Source organism: Prionailurus viverrinus, chromosome D4 (assembly GCF_022837055.1).
Source record: "Prionailurus viverrinus isolate Anna chromosome D4, UM_Priviv_1.0, whole genome shotgun sequence".
Lineage (NCBI taxonomy): Eukaryota > Metazoa > Chordata > Mammalia > Carnivora > Felidae > Prionailurus > Prionailurus viverrinus.
In genome coordinates, this window is record NC_062573.1 from 61,201,038 (window position 1) to 61,220,528 (window position 19,491).

Consider the following 19,491-nt stretch of genomic DNA (forward strand, 5'->3'; position numbering starts at 1 on the left):
ATTTGAGAGAGAGAGACAACACGTGCAGGGGAGGGCAGAGAGAGGGGGAAGAGAGAATCCCAAGCAGGCTCTGCACTGTCAGCACAGAGCCTGATGTGGGGCTTGAACCCAAGAACCACGAGATCATGACCTGAGTGGAAACCAAGAGTTGGACGCTTAACCAGCTGAGCCACCCAGGGGCCCCCACTAGTTTTTTACCACAGGGCTGAGGACATAGTAGACAAGTATTTGTTGAGTAAATGAATGAAGTCCACTGAAATAAATCTATGCTATTATAGGTACCTTCCTCTCCCCTTGTATTTTCTTTTATTGCATGGTTATACACGACAAAAAGTCATCTCTCTCCTATCCTTGTTTCCCAAGGCACTCAGTTCCCCTCCCAAGAAGCAAACACTGTTATCAACTCCTATGTATCTTTCTGGAGATATATTATATTCCCATAATCCTTGCACACATACACACAGACTTGTTGGCAGCATACTATACACAGTTTATTACTTTGCTTTTTTTAAACTTCTTGTATCTTGAAGAACATCCCATTACAGTACATAAAGATCTTCTGTTGTCCTTTTATTGCAATATATGATGTATCGTAATTCATTTAACAGTCCCGACTGAGGGACAGTGAAATTTCCTTTCTTTGCCATCAGAATCCTGCTGCAATGAATACTGTTGTGTATTAAGCACTCACTTCCCACACGTGCTCATGCAGAAAAAATAAACCCCAAGAAGCAGAACTGCTTGGCCTAAGCATCTGTGTTTTTAAACAGAGAACTACCATTAACTTCTCTTTCATGGAAACTGTACCAAGACACACTCCCCAAAACAGTCTGAGTATTACAGGCAATGCATTCTCATTTACGGAATACATGCATTTCAATGTGATTAGGTACACAGCAAACTGTGAAAATAACAAGACCGCACAACTTTAGTACTCTACAAGTTCTAAGGTCTGTACGATGATATCTCAAAGTGTTCGAACTAGCATTTTAAATGGTCAAGTGGAATAAGGTTTTTACTTCCTGTGATAAATGACTAGATCATTTTTCATATTAAAAAAAAATTTTTTTTTTAAGTGTATTTATTGTTAGAGTGAGAGAGCATGAGTGGGGGAGAGGCAGAGAAGGAGGTGGGTACAGAGGATACGAAGCGGGCTCCGTGCTAACAGCAGAGAGCCCGACATGGGGCTCAAACTTACGAACTGTGAGATCATCACCTAAACCAAAGTCAGATGGCCACCGATTGAGCCACCCAGGCGCCCCTCATTCTTAATATTTTTAAGATTTATATAATTATATTTCAATATAGTAAACTACACATTAAAATAAATATTTTATATGTTAACATTTCTGAACTGTGGATCATTTTGGATCTTATTTGTGTTCTTCCTACTCATTTTACAGTTCTATGTCTTAATTTCTCCTTGCACTGATTTCTAAATTTGCACAAAAGAGCATTTACTTTCATCACATAAATTTTAAGTCTTAAAAGGCTAGGGTAAGCAAAGCCATTTAAAATCCTTGCCAAAAACACGACAGGCTTCACTATTAATACTGTTAAGGTTCATTTTTATAAACTGTCATCCAGTAGTAAGATACATATTTCCTGCCAAGCTTTTCCTCTAGAATTACTATGACTGCAGTCTTACCTCATGGTCTGGGTTTGGGATATTTTCCAGTATCATTTTTGCCTGCTGAAAGTGCTTACTAGCTGCAACATACAGTTCTGGAGACTGAGGAGGAGGGCTGTATTTATTGAGGTCAGACATTTCCTAAAAAGGGGGAAATGCTATATTATTCAAAACATGTTTAATACGAAAAACTCTAAAATACCTTTTTTAATTAAAGAATTCTTTACTGACTCATGATTTATATAGAGACACTAACGCAAATACTTGGTATATGTCCCTAATTTTCCTGTGTAATATTCAATTCTCAATCTCCATATGATCCTATGATCCTCATACTTAAAGTAACTCTCAATTTGATGAGTGCATCCAAAAAAAGCCAAGTAATTTTCACACTAATTAAAACTGCTCTTTTACCACCTTGTCACTGGCCCAATAATGGTTGGATTGGACCATTTTAACACAATGGCTAGGTACAAGACCTAAGGTCTAAGACGGAATGCTTTACAGTAAGTTGCTTCATGAGCCAAATCACCTTGAACTGCAGATAGTGCACCGGCGGTGGTGTCATCACACTGTTGAACGGAGCAAATCTGTGCTCATATCGAACTTGTTCACTATCAAGCTCAAACTTGGGTTTTCGTACCTTGCCATCCATGTCAAATGCTACCATGGTCTAAAGGGAAAAGAAAATGAGAAAAAAGATTATATCAACACGACAAAGTGAACATCCTTATTAATACAGAATAGAAAACAAGAAACAGCTATTTACACAGGGCTAAAACAACTGTAACGCTCAGAAATGAGAAATAGGAAGAGAAAAACTGGCTTCAGTATTCATTATGTAATATGCCATCATTATATAAAAAATTGTCAAGTTCCAATGTTTAATATATTACTACCTTTCCAAGTGAAACTGTACCACATGCACATTATTTTTTTTAGGACTTACGCTTTCACAGTAGCTTTGAAACCTTCAAATAAGAAAAAAAGTAGGATATAATACGAAAAGCACAGGTCCTGTTTTTCAAACACAAGTCCGTGCTCTGTTTTATGTATTTGAATATAAACTGCAGCAAATAATCTCTCGAATTGCCAAGCACAACTTACGAGTTAATTAGTATGTACTACCTCCTAAAAGTGCTTTGCTTAAGCTGTGGAGCTGACCCTTTTCCTAATATGCTCCTAAAGAAATACAAACCTCTTTCTTCCAAGAAACCTCTTCTGATCATGAACCAGAAATAAACTCTTCCTTCTCTTATTACTTGTGTCACACATGTCACCTGACCCGTCATTACCTAGACACTTGAGACAAGGATCACCTCTGATTAGACTCGGTATCCTTAAATGTACTCAGTAGAAGATATGTGACACACAGCAAGGGTGTTAAATTAACATCTGTTAATCAAATGAATTGATAATCAAACACTTGATAAACACTTGATAAACAAATTAATGAAAACTAGACTTGGGCAAAAGGTAATTTTCAAGCAGATGGTTAATAAACACAAAGGTGAAATCAGAATCTGGAAATATCACAGAAGAAAGCCCATTTTAATTAAACTATGTGTTGAAAAGCAAAAAGAACTTCATTTGCGACAACTTACTTTAAACATTCCAGCGCACATATTCTGATATGCCTGGCTCATTGTGATCTCTCGGCTCAATGGGCGAACTGTAATTAAAAAGAAAATCACCCAGTCTTCTCCCCCTCCTCTCACATTATTGCAGGAGAAAATCTAATTAAAAAAAAATCTTCCACCTTGTTTACTAAAATTAAAAATTCACAGTTTGTTCCTACAGGTTAAATTTAGTTTTATGAACAAAACCTACAAATAATAAAATATAACTGGAAGGTTAAAAAGTCATATTCCCTAAAATAAGTAATACCATAAAATTCTGGTATGAAGTAATTTGGGTTTCTTTTGAATTCACCATTACAGAGACTTAACTTCTAAAATAGGAAACCCATGGCTATAGTCATTTAATAACCCACCCAAGCTGTTGAAACCCTCATGAAATACAAAGTAATATTTTGTTAACATTTGGAGCAGTATCTGTACCCTTCCCTAGTGATCCTGAGGGCAGTGCCCTGGAAACATTTCTTCTTCCTCAGTTGCCCACCGTGCTCTATGGTCATCTTTCTGTGCCACTGGACCAGCACAGCTCGGGACCCACTTCCCTCCTGAGCTGTCAGCCTTCTGTCAAAAGATCAAGGATCTCCTGCTGCCTTGTGCCTTAATTTATCTTGCCTGCACACTCCACGTGTCTACATCATCTTGTCCTAAGGCCCTCCAACACATGGAATAGCAAAGAAGTAAAAGAAAAGCAAGGGAAGGCTCCAAGGAGGCTTATGTCACTAACAGTGGGACTCAGTGTCTATCTTATACTTGGCTCAAGAGAAGATGGGTGAAAATTGAGGTGTAATGACTAATTCAACCATAACAAGGCACGGGTGGCTCTGCATCTATTTATGTGTAGAAATTAAAGTGCACTCCAACGTTAGTTACTTCTTGAATTTAAAAATAGCCCACAGTACCTTTCTTCTTTTTCTTTGTTTTTTTACTGCTCCGGCCTTTCTGCTGCTCTTCCATTATCCTTTCCTCTGCCATTTGGGAGCCATCAGCACGACTTAACGTGGACATCAACCATGCATAAAGGAATTCAGAGAGATACCTTAAAGGGTACCAAATGTGAGTTAATGGAAGATGTCTACACGAGACAGCTTTATCACATGTATCTCTTAATAAAGAGATATTTCTAATACTGCTTTAAAAATCTTAAAAAACAAACAAACCCTGGATTATCCAATTAGATAACTGACAGATTTTACAAGAAATTAGCATTACAGATGGTTAACTTTTCCTTTCTTGTAGACTTATATGTTGCTGGACAATGCTCAAAAATGTTTAATTTCCTACAGTGATATGCATTTTACGAATTTCTTGATAATGATGTATGTAAATCAAATGAATGCCCATTAAGCTGTTTTTTCCTTTTTACTAACTATATCAGAACACACTTCACCTCCAACCTATTAAGTAAATATTTTATTTTCCCATTAATTGTGAAAGAAAGCAATTAATACTGAAAAAATTTTGAATTGTAGGCATTATATACCAAAGCATTCTAAAAAATTAAGAACATTCAGGCTTATAATTTACTTGAGCTTAATCAATAAATGAAATGTGAAACAGATAACAGTACACCCAATACTAACTTTTCAGAAGTTTAACCAACATTACATTCTCCTATGCCAGAAAAACAGTTCAAATCTAGGATATAAATATTTATGATTATAACATAATCCTAATAAACATTAAGGACCACTACTACATTAAGCTAAAATCAAAGATTTAGAAGAAATTTTATTATGATCAAGGATGAGCATTTAATTCGTATTTCCAAAATTCCCCCAAAAGTTGTAAGGCAGGTTGCAATATTAAAACATTTACAAAAAAAAAATATTTTAAAGCAAAACGAAAACTAGTCAGAAGACACACCTTAGGATAAACAACATTCCTTTTTGTTGTAGCCAAACAAAACCCACACATTCGATAAATCAAAACAGTATGAACTGGCAAAAAACCAAAAAACCAAAAAAACCCCAAACACCTGGAATGATTTAGGTACTGTAAGTTAAACTGAATGCTATGCTTCCTGGTAGCATCGGCAAACTGGCAAACATATTTTCGTTTGATTAAAAAAAACAAAGCATACAATTTCATATGAAAATAATTGCTGACAGTGAATTTAAGAAAGGCATTTAGAGTATCCTTTTACAGGATACAAATGAATTCCACCCCCCCTGCAAATACACGGGATACAAATGAATCCCCCCCCCCCCCCCGCCCCAATACACTACAAAATCTGAGGGTATCTTAACTCAATGAGAGGATTTCTATAGAGAACGAATGCTGCCTTCTACCTTCCAAATATCGAACCCGAGGGGCATATATGAGTGAAGGAGATAATTTGGCACATGTCATGCTTTTCTTGTCAAATATCAGACATCTCAGTGAGCTTTTAAGTGCATTATCAAAATTAATACACAATCATATCTATGGAGAGTCAAAGTACCGATACTCTAGACCAGTGGTTCTCAAATTGTGATCACGGGACCAGCAGCAGTATCGCCAGAACTAGTGAGAAATGCAAATGATGGAGGCCTATCCCAGACCTGCTAAACCAGGAGCTCGATGGACTGAGAAGTGACTATGATGCACTCCAGAGTTTAAGAATCAATGTTTTCCACTGCTGATTTTTAAAGGGCCCACATGCTTTAGGGATGATATTCATGAACAATGTAACACGTTTATCTTGTGAAAATGCTGGAGCCCAATGTATAATTTTGAAACTAAAAGTAGTTAAAACTAACATGAATGTAGACCACAAGGGTATTTATAGGCATAACTAAAATTTTTTTCGTTAACAAGAAATGAATCTGCTCAAATATGCAGATAGGTTTCTAATAGAGTGTTTATCTGATTATCACTTATTTGCTAATTAAGAGCCCAATTCTTTGTGCCAAAAAGCATACATATATATATAAATTTTATTCTGAGAAATCAAGAGCACAAAAGCTTCCCAAAAGCTGACTCAAACCTCAGAGAAGGAACTTGAGCATGTTCCCCCACAAAATGTCTGGTTTGGATACTTTGTCTACTGTGAGTTAGTAACAAAACATATGCCAAGTAGCTACATTAACACCTGTTGGTAAGAGTTAGTTGTTACCTACATAAATGTCAGAGGGTATAGCAAATAATATTATTCTCGTATTACTTTAGTTCAATGTTCAAATTCAAGTTTCATAACCAAGTTAGGAGCCCTGGCAGCCATGATAACAAAACCATGTCAGCTTGGAAAAGAACTACTTTCCTTCCTTCATAGCGATGACTCCAAGGAATACACAGTATCTTAATTACTGTTAAATAATTCGAATAGGAGTTAAAAAGATGAACCTTATTAAGATATACTAAACTTAGCTGTTTGTGATAAGCAACACTGGTTATTTACCACCATACATGGCCAGACTGAAAAAAAAGATCCATTAGCTCTCAATTTATTTTCTTTCTACGGCAGCTTTCCCGTGCCTGAAGTATTTCCAAGTATCCTCTGACTACATTTCTCTATTTCATCTTCAAGTGAAAGCAAAGAACTATTGGCTGAGGAGGACAGCTCTTATGAACTCCTTCAAAACTGCTGAGAGAAACCCCCAGGGTGGCAGTGTGCAACAGTTATGGCTCCCAATGATAATCTTCATTTCTTCGCAGAGGAAAGATCTGGTTCAAATTTTGAACTTTAATTCAGTTAAGTACATTCCACAGCTAGCACCTATTGTCACTGAAGTCAGAGCTAAATGTGTGTGATTTTTCTCCCTAGAAAGAGAAAGAAGCTCTTAAATTAATCCATTTACTTTGGAATCACTTTTATTAATTTGGAAACAAACATTCAATGGCTGGAAAAAACATTTGTATGGTGTTAACAGCACTTGGAAGATGTTCAAGACGATCTGGCTCTAATTTCTAACAGATGTTTTTCAATTGTCCCACAACACATTAAATGAAAAAGTACCCTGAAACTATATTCTGTTCTACAGATGCTCTCTCAGATCTTCTCTACTTGCTCCCCACTACCGATTTTAACTCAAATTGTTCTCTCACCAATATATGTAGTAGTACTCGTGCATGCTGTAGAGTTCCAATTCAAAGCCGCTCAGAAGATACTGGATCATAATTCGCAGGTTATGATAAAGGACCCAGGTACCTAAACAGGCCAAATGTTGCCTTTGGGGTTCCTGTTTCAACAGCATGGTGTGAAGGGCTGCATCAACCTTCTCTGCCTATCAGAACAAAATGTCATAACACGGACTTTCGTTTCAAGGTAATGAAAGAATGAAAAAAAAACGACAAACAGCTAAAAATAGCATTTAGACAGAAAATATAAAACTTGTCACTAAAGAATTTATACTTTCAAAACATTTTTTGGTTCCATTCACATTTAAACTTCCCATTTCACAATGGATAACGTTTACCTAAATGCTCCTTAAACTAAAAAGACATTTTATAAAACAAAAATACAAAATATTGACTTTAGGCTTTTAATTATGTTATCAATTAATATTGCTGCTGACAGGAATATTAAGGTTTTCTTTTCCACAGCTACATAATAAATCAATTTATTATTTTTTTAATTTTAGTAATATAATTTAGTGATTCATCACTTACATGTAACACCCAGTGCTCATCCCAACAAGTGTCCTCCTTAAGGCCCATCACCCATTTAACCCAACCCCCTACCCACCTCCCCTCCAGCAACCCTTATTTTGTTCTCTGTATTTAAGAGTCTCTTATGGTTTGTCTTAAGATTTTTGTTAGAATGTGAACTTGCTATAAAACTATAGTTCTACACATATTTTATAATTTATCCTGATTATCAAAGAAATAATTTAAGAGGTTTCTCAGTTTGGATTATTGTTCTCTTTTTGTAAACTCTTTCTTTGATATATGGAAATGTTACATTTTAAGTTAAAAGTAAATTAATCATGCTAAAAACTTAAATAGTTAAAACGTTGTTCCAAAGAACTGTTTTTAAAAATCTGATCAAGGTAAATGAACTGCTTAATTTTAGAAGGGAGGGCAACTTGTTGGCTCTTACCTCATCCTGCAAGGTAGCAAATTCCTCAAGAATATGACCAAGCTTATCTCTCTGTCGAGCCCGATTATGTCCATGGATCTGAATAAGACTACAGAATGGCTGCAAATACATACGATTTGTTAACTGCCAATGTGAAATTTCTTGACACTAAAGAAAATTAACATTCTAAGTTTTCAAAATCTAGTTTAAGGGGAAAAAATTACTGTGGAGGTAAGAATCAGGACTATGCGTATTTCTTACATAGGTATTTCTTTTTAAGGAAACTTAACACAAGATTTTATCAAGAGCCAGAAGAAAGTGGCTATTAATGAAACCTGTTTTCATATGGCAAAAATATGTTACTTCAATCTTTAGATATCTTCCCACAATTCCAAGAGAATAGTTTCCTCTTCTGAGGATCTCAAGCCATAAGCCAATGTTCAAGGGTAACATTTCTGTGCTACTTTAAATATACCAGAATAATTATAAGGCTTAAGTAATGGCTGATACAGCTGACCTCTGAACAACACATGGGTTAGGGGCACTTATATCTTGCAGAGTTGAAAATCCACATATAACTTCTGACTCCCCCAAAACTTAACTACTACTAATAGCCAACTGTTGACTGGAAGACTTACTGATAACATCAACAGTCAGTTAACTCCTATTTTGTATGTTATATGCATTATATGCTGTATTCTCACAATGAAGTAAGCTAAAGAAAAGGAATTGTTATAAAGAAAATCTTAAGAAAGTACATTTATATTTATAGTACCGTATTGAAGAAAATCTGCACACGAGTGCACCTGCAAAGTTGAAACCCATGTTGTTCAAGGGTCAACTGTTCTCTATAAACCCTAAGGTTCTTCAATTCCTATTTTATATCCTAAAATATTGTTAACACTTCACTAATCAGACAATATGCACGAATGGTAAGATGCTCTGATTTAAGAAATGCGAATCAGAAGATCCTTCAAATTGAATTGTTTTAAATTTGTACAGTTTGATAGATATTATCTCACTTGATCAATAACTAGCCTATGTACGAGGTACAGGGGCAGTATTAATACCTCACTTCTTAAAGACGGGGGAATTTATAGAAAAGTGAAGTGATCTTCCTGACAATGATAAAATGTTAATGATACAGACGAGACCTGGCCTTTTAGTTCTCCTCCTTTCACCCTCCCAAGGTGCCTTGCTATATTTTAGTAACTGGAATTAGGCCTCCCAAACTGTTTCAGTTCTCCAAAAGAAATGTTTATATAATTAAATTAGAGAATGATTTATGATTAATTTAATCCACTACAAGATTTATATTTTTTCCTAATTATCCTATATTTGAAAAAAATTTGTGCTCCCATCTCAAGTAGTAATTTTAATTTTACTATAATCCTGCTCATTAAGGTAGCACAAAGAGAAGTATCTGGGGCTGGTACAAACATTCCTTGTTCATATGGTCAAAAATAGTTTTTGTGCACATTTACAAAAAATTTTAACAACTTCTGTTTTCCCAGATGGGGGTCATAACTTAATTCTGCTTGTGTGGTCCCTGGGGGTTACAGTGAGAGGACATCAAAGGTGCCTCAGTATTTAACGACCTGCCAGGAAGACTCCACATTAGAAAGCTATCTACTCAAGTGCAAGAACAGACAGAAATTTTTCATTTTTTCGGGGAAAATGACTAAGAACTGTTGGATGAAAAAAGTAACACAAATGAATGTGACTGAAGGAATTACACCCCACAATTTTTATTTTTATTTTATTTTTTAAAATTTTATTTGAGAGTGCCTGTGTGTGAGCGGGAAAGGGGCAGAAAGAGGGAGAGAGGGAATCTCAAGCAGGCATCTTGATATAGGGCTTGATCTCATAAACCATGAGATCACGACCTGAGTCGAAACCAACAACCAGACACTTAACCGACTGAGCCACCCAGGCGCCCCACTCCCCACAATTTTTAAAGTATCCATCACAACGATCCAAACTGCAGTTCTTACCCGAACACAGTGAGTAACAAAGGAGTCAATACAGTCCTTAGCCTGGTGATTATTATATAGGCAGCACCTGTAAGATAATGCTCATTAAAATCAAACTATTTGGCCTACAAAAAGCAGCAGAGATACCAACAGACCAAAATTGTGGAAAAAAGAGAAAATGGAACCAAATACCTTACTAAATTAAACACTGTTAGCATTAGATTAAGAAATATTTCACTATTATTGTGTTATTCGCACAACAAATGTACATTTCCAATTCTTCCAGTTCTATACTTCGACAGAGTTGGATCCAACAAGATCAAATTAACAAGGAGAGAAGAAAAATTCCAAAGTTCTACTTTTTCATGGCCCTACTACAATGTTATTTATTTTTCTACAACTAACACCCTCATAGATTATACCCATAATAATAATTACAAAGAAAATGCTATACAGAATCCTAATTTTTTAAAAAAAATTTTTTTTTTTCAACGTTTATTTATTTTGGGGACAGAGAGAGACAGAGGATGAACGGGGGAGGGGCAGAGAGAGAGGGAGACACAGAATCGGAAACAGGCTCCAGGCTCCGAGCCATCAGCCCAGAGCCCGACGCGGGGCTCGAACTCACGGACCGCGAGATCGTGACCTGGCTGAAGTCGGACGCTTAACCGACTGCGCCACCCAGGCGCCCCAGAATCCTAATTTTTTAAAGATGTATCCACATTTCCAACCACTGGCCAAAATCCTCACTTATACATTTCTGGCAGCTCATCCTCTATCCTCATCAAGTGATTTCCTTTCTGGTGCTCCTTGTCTCAGTTATTAAAGTGACTAAAGCCCTCCTGAGCAGTCTGGGAGGGTCTGCTACCTGCCTGGCTCTAGAGGAGCCAATTCAGCCAATTCGGGGGCTGAATAGATGGGAAGATTATTTTTGTTTCTATCCCTGAGGTCAGTGGCCTTTGCACTTAAGAACATGGGAAAAAAGCAAAGACTTTTCCCTGGCACACTGACAGGAGCAGACAACTCACTACTTCTAAGTATTTGCCATAACTGAACAATCTGACCAGAGCCTCAAAGATCAACAGAGCCACAATCATGCAATGGAAAATGACAGTGCACGCAGCAGCCATGAGAAAGAGGAGGCAGAACACCAGGAATAGGTGGTGGCAAAAGAGAAGTGCTAGAAGGTCTGCTAGATCTTTAACTCCAAAGTAAGAAAGTTACTTAAGGTGATTAAAATAAAGCTCTTAAAGGAGGAAAAAAAAAAAAAAAAGACTTTCTGGATCCCAAAATTAGGATTTTCAAATTTAAAAATTCAACAGATGAAAAGATGCTCACTTGTAGTCTTGAAGGTCAAGGAAGAACTTTCTCACATCACAGCAAAAATGACAAGAGATAAATAAAGGAAAATTACTGATTGGAAGACTTGAGGCTTTAAGGACTGAGTTCCCGACAGGTGTTGCTGAAAATCAGACACGTACATTCTGGTAAAACTCTTAAATTCCAGAAAACCAACCAACCAACCAAACCAAACCAAACCCAGAAACTTTACAATCTTCCAGAAGAAAGTGTCCAATCACTTAACAAAGGAAAAAAAGAATTAGATCAGGATCACATTTCTTATCTCTAACACTGGAATTCTAAAACAGTGGAATAACATTTACATATTATCATGCAATGAACTCTGTCATATATACAGTCAATTCCCGGTACTCATGATAGTTCTATTCTTTAAAGCTGCTGCAGACACTGAATTAGAGAATACGGCAACATTGCCGCTAGGGTAAAATACTGGGTTAGGTTCCTGCCAGCCACTGGTGACACCATCTTCATCAACTGATCACTACATGACCTTGCATTATGTGTTTAAAGATGCTTTATGTGATGTATATTGCCAATTCATTACCAAACTCATGGCTGAGTGAAGCTTATCTAACATACATATTCTCTCTGAGAGGCATGCCACAGCCTTCTTGTGCTAAGGGACACTAGACAGCGTATCATTACAGATGGAGGTCATTTGAAACTATGAAATCACCAACAAAAAGCACAAAAATGTGAAGAACATGGCACCTAATGGAGCTGTTCACGGTATAAGAACTGAAAAAGAAGGTAGAGAGTTTCCTTATTCAGTACTGGGAGACTCTTTTTTTTTTTTTTGCTGCTCTGCCCATGTCCATGAATTCAGCGAGAGCAGAGCAATGATTTGAAGGTTACAAATATATCTTAGCAAGTAAGCAAGATCTGCAAATATGGAATCTTCGAACAATGAAGGTTGAACTGTAACTAACCCTAAATAAGTAATAATCAAAGTGCTAAAGGAGACTGTTAAATAGAAAAGGGAAAGATGCAAATCAGACACAGACACTATTTCACACATATCAGATTGTCAAAAACTGAAGAGTCTGATTATGACAAAGCACAAAGTCTAAGAAAACTGGAATTCTTATACCCTGTAGTCTGGAACACAAATTGGTTAAATTATTTTGTAAAGCAATTTGGCAAAACTAGTGAAGTTGAAGATGCACATACCCTACGATCAGCAATTAATTCCAGTTCTAAGTATAGACAGCCTATGTGCACAAGGAGACATACTCAAAGAAGTTCACTACAGCACTGTTTTCAATAGTAATAAATTAGAAAGAACTTAAATGTCCATTTATAGAGAAGCAGCAAAACAAACTGCAACATATTCCAAGGGTGGATTTCAATGAACAAAGTATCAAACCTGTTGATTTCAAAACCCTAATGTTGAATGAAAAAATCATGTTGCAAAAGGATGTATATAGTGTGACAACATTTATGTGAAGTCTAAAAACATATAAAATAAATGGATGTATTATTTCTGGACACATATTTGGGTGAAGTGTATAAGCATTCATAAGAGACACAAACTGTAGTGCACAGTGGACACCTCTAGGACCAGAGGTGGAGGAAAGGACTGGCTGGAGTGTTGGGGAGGGAGGGGTGCGGGGAGTTGGATTTGAAATGGCAGCCAGCAGCTCTCAGAATGTGGCCCAGATTCCCCGGTGGGGGTGGTGACTTTGGGATGCTTTCTAGGGGACAAGGTCAAAACCATTCTCACAATAACATTAGGATGTTATTCGCCTTTGGTATTCCTTCTCTCACAAGTGTACGGTAAGTGTTTCTGGAGTCTACATGGCATGCGTTAACAGACTGAAAGCAGAAGCAGGTCAAAATGATTCAGCTATCTTCTATTAGGACAGACAGAAAACAGATCTACAAAAATGTAAAACTGCCACTTTTATCACTAATTTTTCTTAAAAACATGGTTGTCTTCCACAAAAATGTTTTGATTAATGTAATGGGTTTCCTATTTAAAAAAATTAATAAATATTTTTAAAGTATTGTTTTAATTTCTAAAACAGTAGGTAGCAATACACATGACCCATATAAACAAAAGCTATCTGGGTCTTTAATAACTTTTAAGAATGTAAAGGGGTCCCAAGACAAAAAAGCTTAAGAACTGCTGATCTAGATGTATTTCTAATAATTTAATTCGTGAAAATTAGCTGCTCCTTGATATTCAAGCTCAGCTCTACTCTAGGACATGATGTTGCTGTCGGAAGCCCGACCCTAATTCTGCACAGCTCACTACCTCAGTTCACTCACGTTTCACCACGTGCTTTCTATAACTATGCCCTAAGAGAACTATCTATCCCCTTTATCTTTCTACAAACTCACATTATGTATTTGTCTACTGTTCAGTCTCTCCCACTGGATGCGAGGTGCCTTGTTAGCAGGTGTGTTCTTCTCTTCCCTAGAACCCAAAAAGGTTCTGGCCTGGCAACAGCAAGTACTAATTTATTATATTTATTACATAAGGGAACTGATAAAATTTATAAATTCATATAAATATGCATTAAGTATTTATCAAATTTTATCAATTCTCCAAAAGGTTAATATATAAAAACCAAAGAAAAATATTGTTTAAATGGATGGTAGTGTATGTCACTTATACAAATCTGAATACTGGATGTATTTAATTACAAATTTTAAAATAATTTTTAAGTGTCTGTTTGCAGACGACATATTATGTAGAAAACCTAAAAATTCCATCAAAAAACTGTTGGACTACTTAACTGAGTAAAGCTGCAGGGTATAAAAAATCAATATACAAAAATCTGCTGTATTTCTATACACTGACAATAAACTATCAGAGAAATTAAGAAAGTAATCCCATGTATAAGAGCACCAAAAACAATAAAGTACTTAGGAATACATTTAACCAAGGAGGGGAAAGATCAATACACTTTTGAAAACTCTAAGACACTCATGAAAGAAACTGAAGACACAAATAAATAGAAAGATATTCTGTGCTTTTGGACTGGAAGAATATTGTTAGAGTCGATCCTTACTGAAATTCAAATAGCATGTTTCACAGATATAGAGAAAACAACCCCAGAATTTATATGGGACCCCAAACACTCTGAAAACAAAGCAATCTTGAGAAAGAACAAAAAAGCTGGAGGCATCACACTCCCAGATTTCAAACTATACTACCAAAGTGACAGTATTCAAAACAGAATATTATTGGCATAAAAACAGACACATAGATCAATAAAACAGAATAGAGAGCCTAGGGGGAAAAAAAAAGCATGCATATATGGTCAATTAACTTTTGACAAGCCAAGAATATACAATGGGGAAAAGACAGACTCTTCAATAAGTAATACTGGGAAAACTGGACAGCCACATGTAAAAGAAATGACAATGGACCCTTACACCATACACAAGAATCAAATAAAAATGGATTAAAGACCCACTTTTGTATGTAAGATCTGAAGTTTCTGGTGTATTAGAAGAAAACATAGGGGATCAAGATTTTTTGGTTTTGCACCAAAAGCAAAGGCAACAAAAGCAAAAATAAGCAGCAGGATTACGTCAAACTGAAAAGCTTCTGCTCAGCAAACAATCAACAAAATGAAAAAGCAACCTACAGAATGGGAGAAAATATCTGCAAACCACACGCCCAATAAAGGGTTAACCAGGGAAGGGCCAACAAAGTCCTGAAAAAGAATGTAGCCAGAGGACATGTCTTAACAAGATATTAAAACTTAAGACAAAGCCACAATAATAAGAATCATCAAAAACAAAACAAAAAGAAAACACTATCATTGGAACTGGAAAAAAAATTTCAATACATAAAGGATTTCCAAGTAAAATAAAGGTGGTCTTCTTTTAATCCAGTGGGAAATGATGGTTTATATTGTAAGTGATGTTCACCCAACAGACTACCTAGAAGGAAAATCAGGTTGAACTTCTATCTTCACACCACTTAATCTTAAATACACAAGAATAAAAATCTTTGGACAAAACCTTGAACAAAAATCTTTGGAAGTGACTAAAGGTACAACCTATGTGCTGGGGCGATTTACCTCCAACAAGAAACCTAAAATATTGGATAAAATTTAGTAGCAAAAACTACCACACAGAAGGCAAAAATTGTGATGCAAAAGAAAACTTAAGGAAAAAAAATCTGCAATGCCTATCACAAATGAAGGAGTTGAAAGATAATTTAGTCAGGACTTGTATACTATGAGGAGCTATATACTGTATGATAGATACTATTGTTTAACAATGTATATTAGATACTCATAATGTACAAACAGCTCATATAAATTTTCCAAAAAAGTAAACCACTTAAAAGTTAAGGGGCAAAGGATATAAACAATTCATAGAAAAGTATTTCTAAATGTTCAATAAATATTGTGTTAAATCCTCAAATTAAAGTAACAATGAGATATTGTTTCCTGCTAAACACACTGGAAAAAATTAAAAGGAGTTAGGGAATGTGCACTCTCATATACTGCTAACAGAAATACAAATTGTTACAATCTTTTAGAATGCAATCTGGTAATATCTATTATAAGTACACATGCCCCCATCCAGTAAACCCCAATGCACAGAATACATTCACATTATGATATATTTGGCAACCATTATAAAGAATTAATTGGATCTACATCAGATCATTTGAAACACAAATTCATGATGTACCTTTGAGTGGGGGAAAAAAAAGAATTTTAAAAACAAAAATTTTAAGAAAGCAATCCACAAAAAGTAATTAAAAGTTCATGATAAAAACAGCTTGTTTAACATGATCCCATTTACATAAAGTCAAATGTGTATCATATATCTATGTAGCACAGATCTAAGGGATCTAAGAGATCTATAGTGATGGTCATCAAAATGTTACCTCAAGGCTAAGACTTCAGGGGATTTTTATTATTTTTCACATTTTATGCACTGTCTAAACTTCAAACATGACCATATATTTATATAATAATATAAACAACCAGCTTCTGGTTTATTTTTTTTTTTAAAGCAACTTATTTACCTTCTTATTCCTTTCCTTCCCCTGCTGAATCAGTTGTCAAGTCCTATTAATTTTACCTCTGAAATGTTCCTCAGGTCTGTCTTCTTTATAATCCCAGAGTTTAATCCTTTATCTAATTTCTTGCCTGTAGTACCGAATTAGCCTACCTCAACACTTTGCCTCCTTTATCACTACCAGTTTGTTTCCTGTTAAAAACTACGCACCATAAAAAAATACATACTATCCTATGCTAATTTCCTCCTAAAAACCTGAGCACTTCCTCACTGACCATAAAGACCAAATTTTACCAAAGCATTCAAAACTCGTAAGTCCCAAACTATCTTAACCATCCAACTGCCATTTATTTATTCACTCATTCAACAAAGATTCATCATGTGCTGTGTGCTAGACAGTGTTCTTGCACCTGTGATACATTAGTGAACAAAGAGCCAAAACGACCCGCCCTGACCTTGTAGAGTTCATATTCTAACGGGAGTAGGGGGAGGACAAGAGGGAAATAAAAAATGAACACAATGAAGAATTATGTAGTGTATATATACAGCACGTAAGCACAGTGAAGGAGCAAATTATACAGCAGGTAAGAAGATCGTTGTTACAGGAGAGAGAACTATATACAGCCCAGTGCTGGGCTGAGGCGGGGGAGAGGTTGTACTTCTTAAAACAGTCTGATCAAAGCAGTCCTGGCTGAGATGAAGTTAAACAGACTTGAAGGCGGTGAGGCAGTCAGTCTTGGGGATTTCTGAGTAAAATGTCCTCCACCTCAGACTCTGTGTAAAGGTTGTAGGGTGAGAGTGAGCCTGTATGTTCCTGGAATAGCAACGAGGGCAGTGTGGCTGATGGGGGGAGTGGGGTAAGAGATGAGGCCAGAGAGGCATCAGGACAGGAGTCTAGACCTGAGTGTATGGGACCTCCTAGGCTCAATCATAAGGACTGTGGCTTTTACTGTGAATGAAACAGGGAATATAAGCAACACTGAGGCTGCCTGGGAATTTACCTCCTCCCAGAGTCAGTCCTTAATGGACTTGTATGTGGGTAAATTCTCAGGCTCCTTTGTTTTATCCCTAACAACTCTGAGGTGCTACCCACACTATCTCCAGAGCTTCCCACCAGGACATAACCAGAGTTACTTTCCCTGAAGTATACCTCTGCACAGTTTTTTTTCCTTTGCATGTCCCACTTGCCGACAACACCGCTGGTTTCTCCTGGGAACAGTTTCTTTTTTTTTTTTTCTTTTAAAGTTCATTTATTTATAAAGAGAGAGAAAGAAAGAGAGACAGAGAGAGAGGGAGGGAGGGAGGGAGGGGCAGAGAGAGAGAGAAAGAGGGAGAATCTCAAGCAGGCTCCACACTGCCAGTGCAGAGCTCAATGAGGGGCTTGATCTCATGAAGTGTAAGATCATGACCTGAGCTGAGGTCAAGAGCTGGACACTTAACTGACTAAGCCACCAGGAGCTGCTCCTGGGAACACAGGATCCACAGTCTCAGGATCTGCTTCTGAGAAACCCAAGTTAAGAGAGGAAAAAGTTTTATGTGAAATGTGGCATGATTTATTCAACAAATTGAATGCTGAACCACTAACTGTTCCTAAAATACACAATTCATATGCTCATGTCTTTAGACATGCTGGTTTCTTTGCTAAGAAATAACAACACCTTTCTTCCGTCCCCTTTGGAAAAGCTTTATTCCTTTTCTAAAATGCCAACACAAATGATGATTTCTTGCTGTATGAAATCCTTTCCAGCCTCTTATTAAAGCAACATGTTTCTATCAGAACATAATTTAAGAAATAATTATCTGCATTTTCTATTTTTATCTAGACTCAGATCATTAAGAGACCTTATCTGATTTTTTATAATTACTCCCAAAGTGCTTACCTAACACAGTGCTTTGCACACAGTAAGAATCAATGCAACTTACTGTATTTGATAATTCCTTGTAAGGTTTTCTTCTCATATTGAGCCTAATGTCAACCTCACAAAAACTTCAGTTTAAATCTAAATAATATGCAGCAGAAATCAATTAATTTTACTATGAGTTATTTATTTTCTTCATGAAGATGTGATTCCAACAGTTTTTATGCCTTGGCTGTAAACAAGCACAGAGACCTGGGGCTTTTAAGAAATGTACACGCTATGAAAAGTCTCACAGTACTTACTTTGGGGAGAGCACCGGAGGACTGACAAAAGACCGAAGTGCATCTTTCACCATGTCTTGCATGAGATGGGTTCCAAAGACCTTTTTGTTATCCACCAGGAAAGTAGTCTTAAAACAAATGTTATGTATTAGTAATGCTGTCAAAATCTTGACATATTGTACATATAACTGTCATTACTGTGACATGAACACAACAGAAGAGATTAAAGCATAAAAACCTGGTGGAAATCAATGAATCACTACCTCCACAATCGGTTATTACTTGTTAATCTATATTTAAGATGTATTCTGATGAAGGTGTGTAAAGAAAAAATACCTCTCAAGCCAAAGGCAATAATGGTGAACTAGTCAAAATGAGCTGACCAGGGACACCTGGGTGGCTCAGCTGGCTCTTGTTTCAACTCAGGACATGATTTCACAGGTTCATAATTGTGCCTGTGTCCAGCTCTGTGCGGACAGTGAGGAGTCTGCTTGGAATTCTCTCTCTCCCTCTCTCTCAAAAATAAATAAACTTAAAAAAACAAACCCCAAAATGAAATGACTATTCTGAATATGTCAAATAAGCTAATATATAAGAAAGAGGGCTTCATAAGTTATTAAACAGCAAATGGCTATAAATATTTAGTTGACAAACTTTGTCTCTTATGAACATTTTGGAATACACACTTCCTGAAATTGGAAAAATTATTTAATGATTAAATTTAAAATAGATTATTTAACAATAGTTTGAATTTCATTTTA

General features: G+C 36.3%; 1 protein-coding gene across 3 annotated transcripts in view; it reads right to left on the reverse strand.

Moving 5' to 3' along the window:
- The window catches only part of NAA35 (N-alpha-acetyltransferase 35, NatC auxiliary subunit), a 94,384-nt gene that overhangs the window by 2,653 nt on the left and 72,240 nt on the right, over positions 1-19,491 (reverse strand). For all 3 annotated transcript variants that reach the window (XM_047829125.1, XM_047829126.1, XM_047829127.1), the window contains exons 14-21: positions 18,752-18,858; positions 10,258-10,324; positions 8,285-8,383; positions 7,291-7,469; positions 4,167-4,303; positions 3,235-3,302; positions 2,163-2,303; positions 1,649-1,771 (exon numbers count right to left, since the gene is read on the reverse strand). In XM_047829125.1, coding sequence (XP_047685081.1) covers positions 1,649-1,771; positions 2,163-2,303; positions 3,235-3,302; positions 4,167-4,303; positions 7,291-7,469; positions 8,285-8,383; positions 10,258-10,324; positions 18,752-18,858 — 921 coding nt within the window. The remainder of the gene's footprint in view (positions 1-1,648; positions 1,772-2,162; positions 2,304-3,234; positions 3,303-4,166; positions 4,304-7,290; positions 7,470-8,284; positions 8,384-10,257; positions 10,325-18,751; positions 18,859-19,491) is intronic.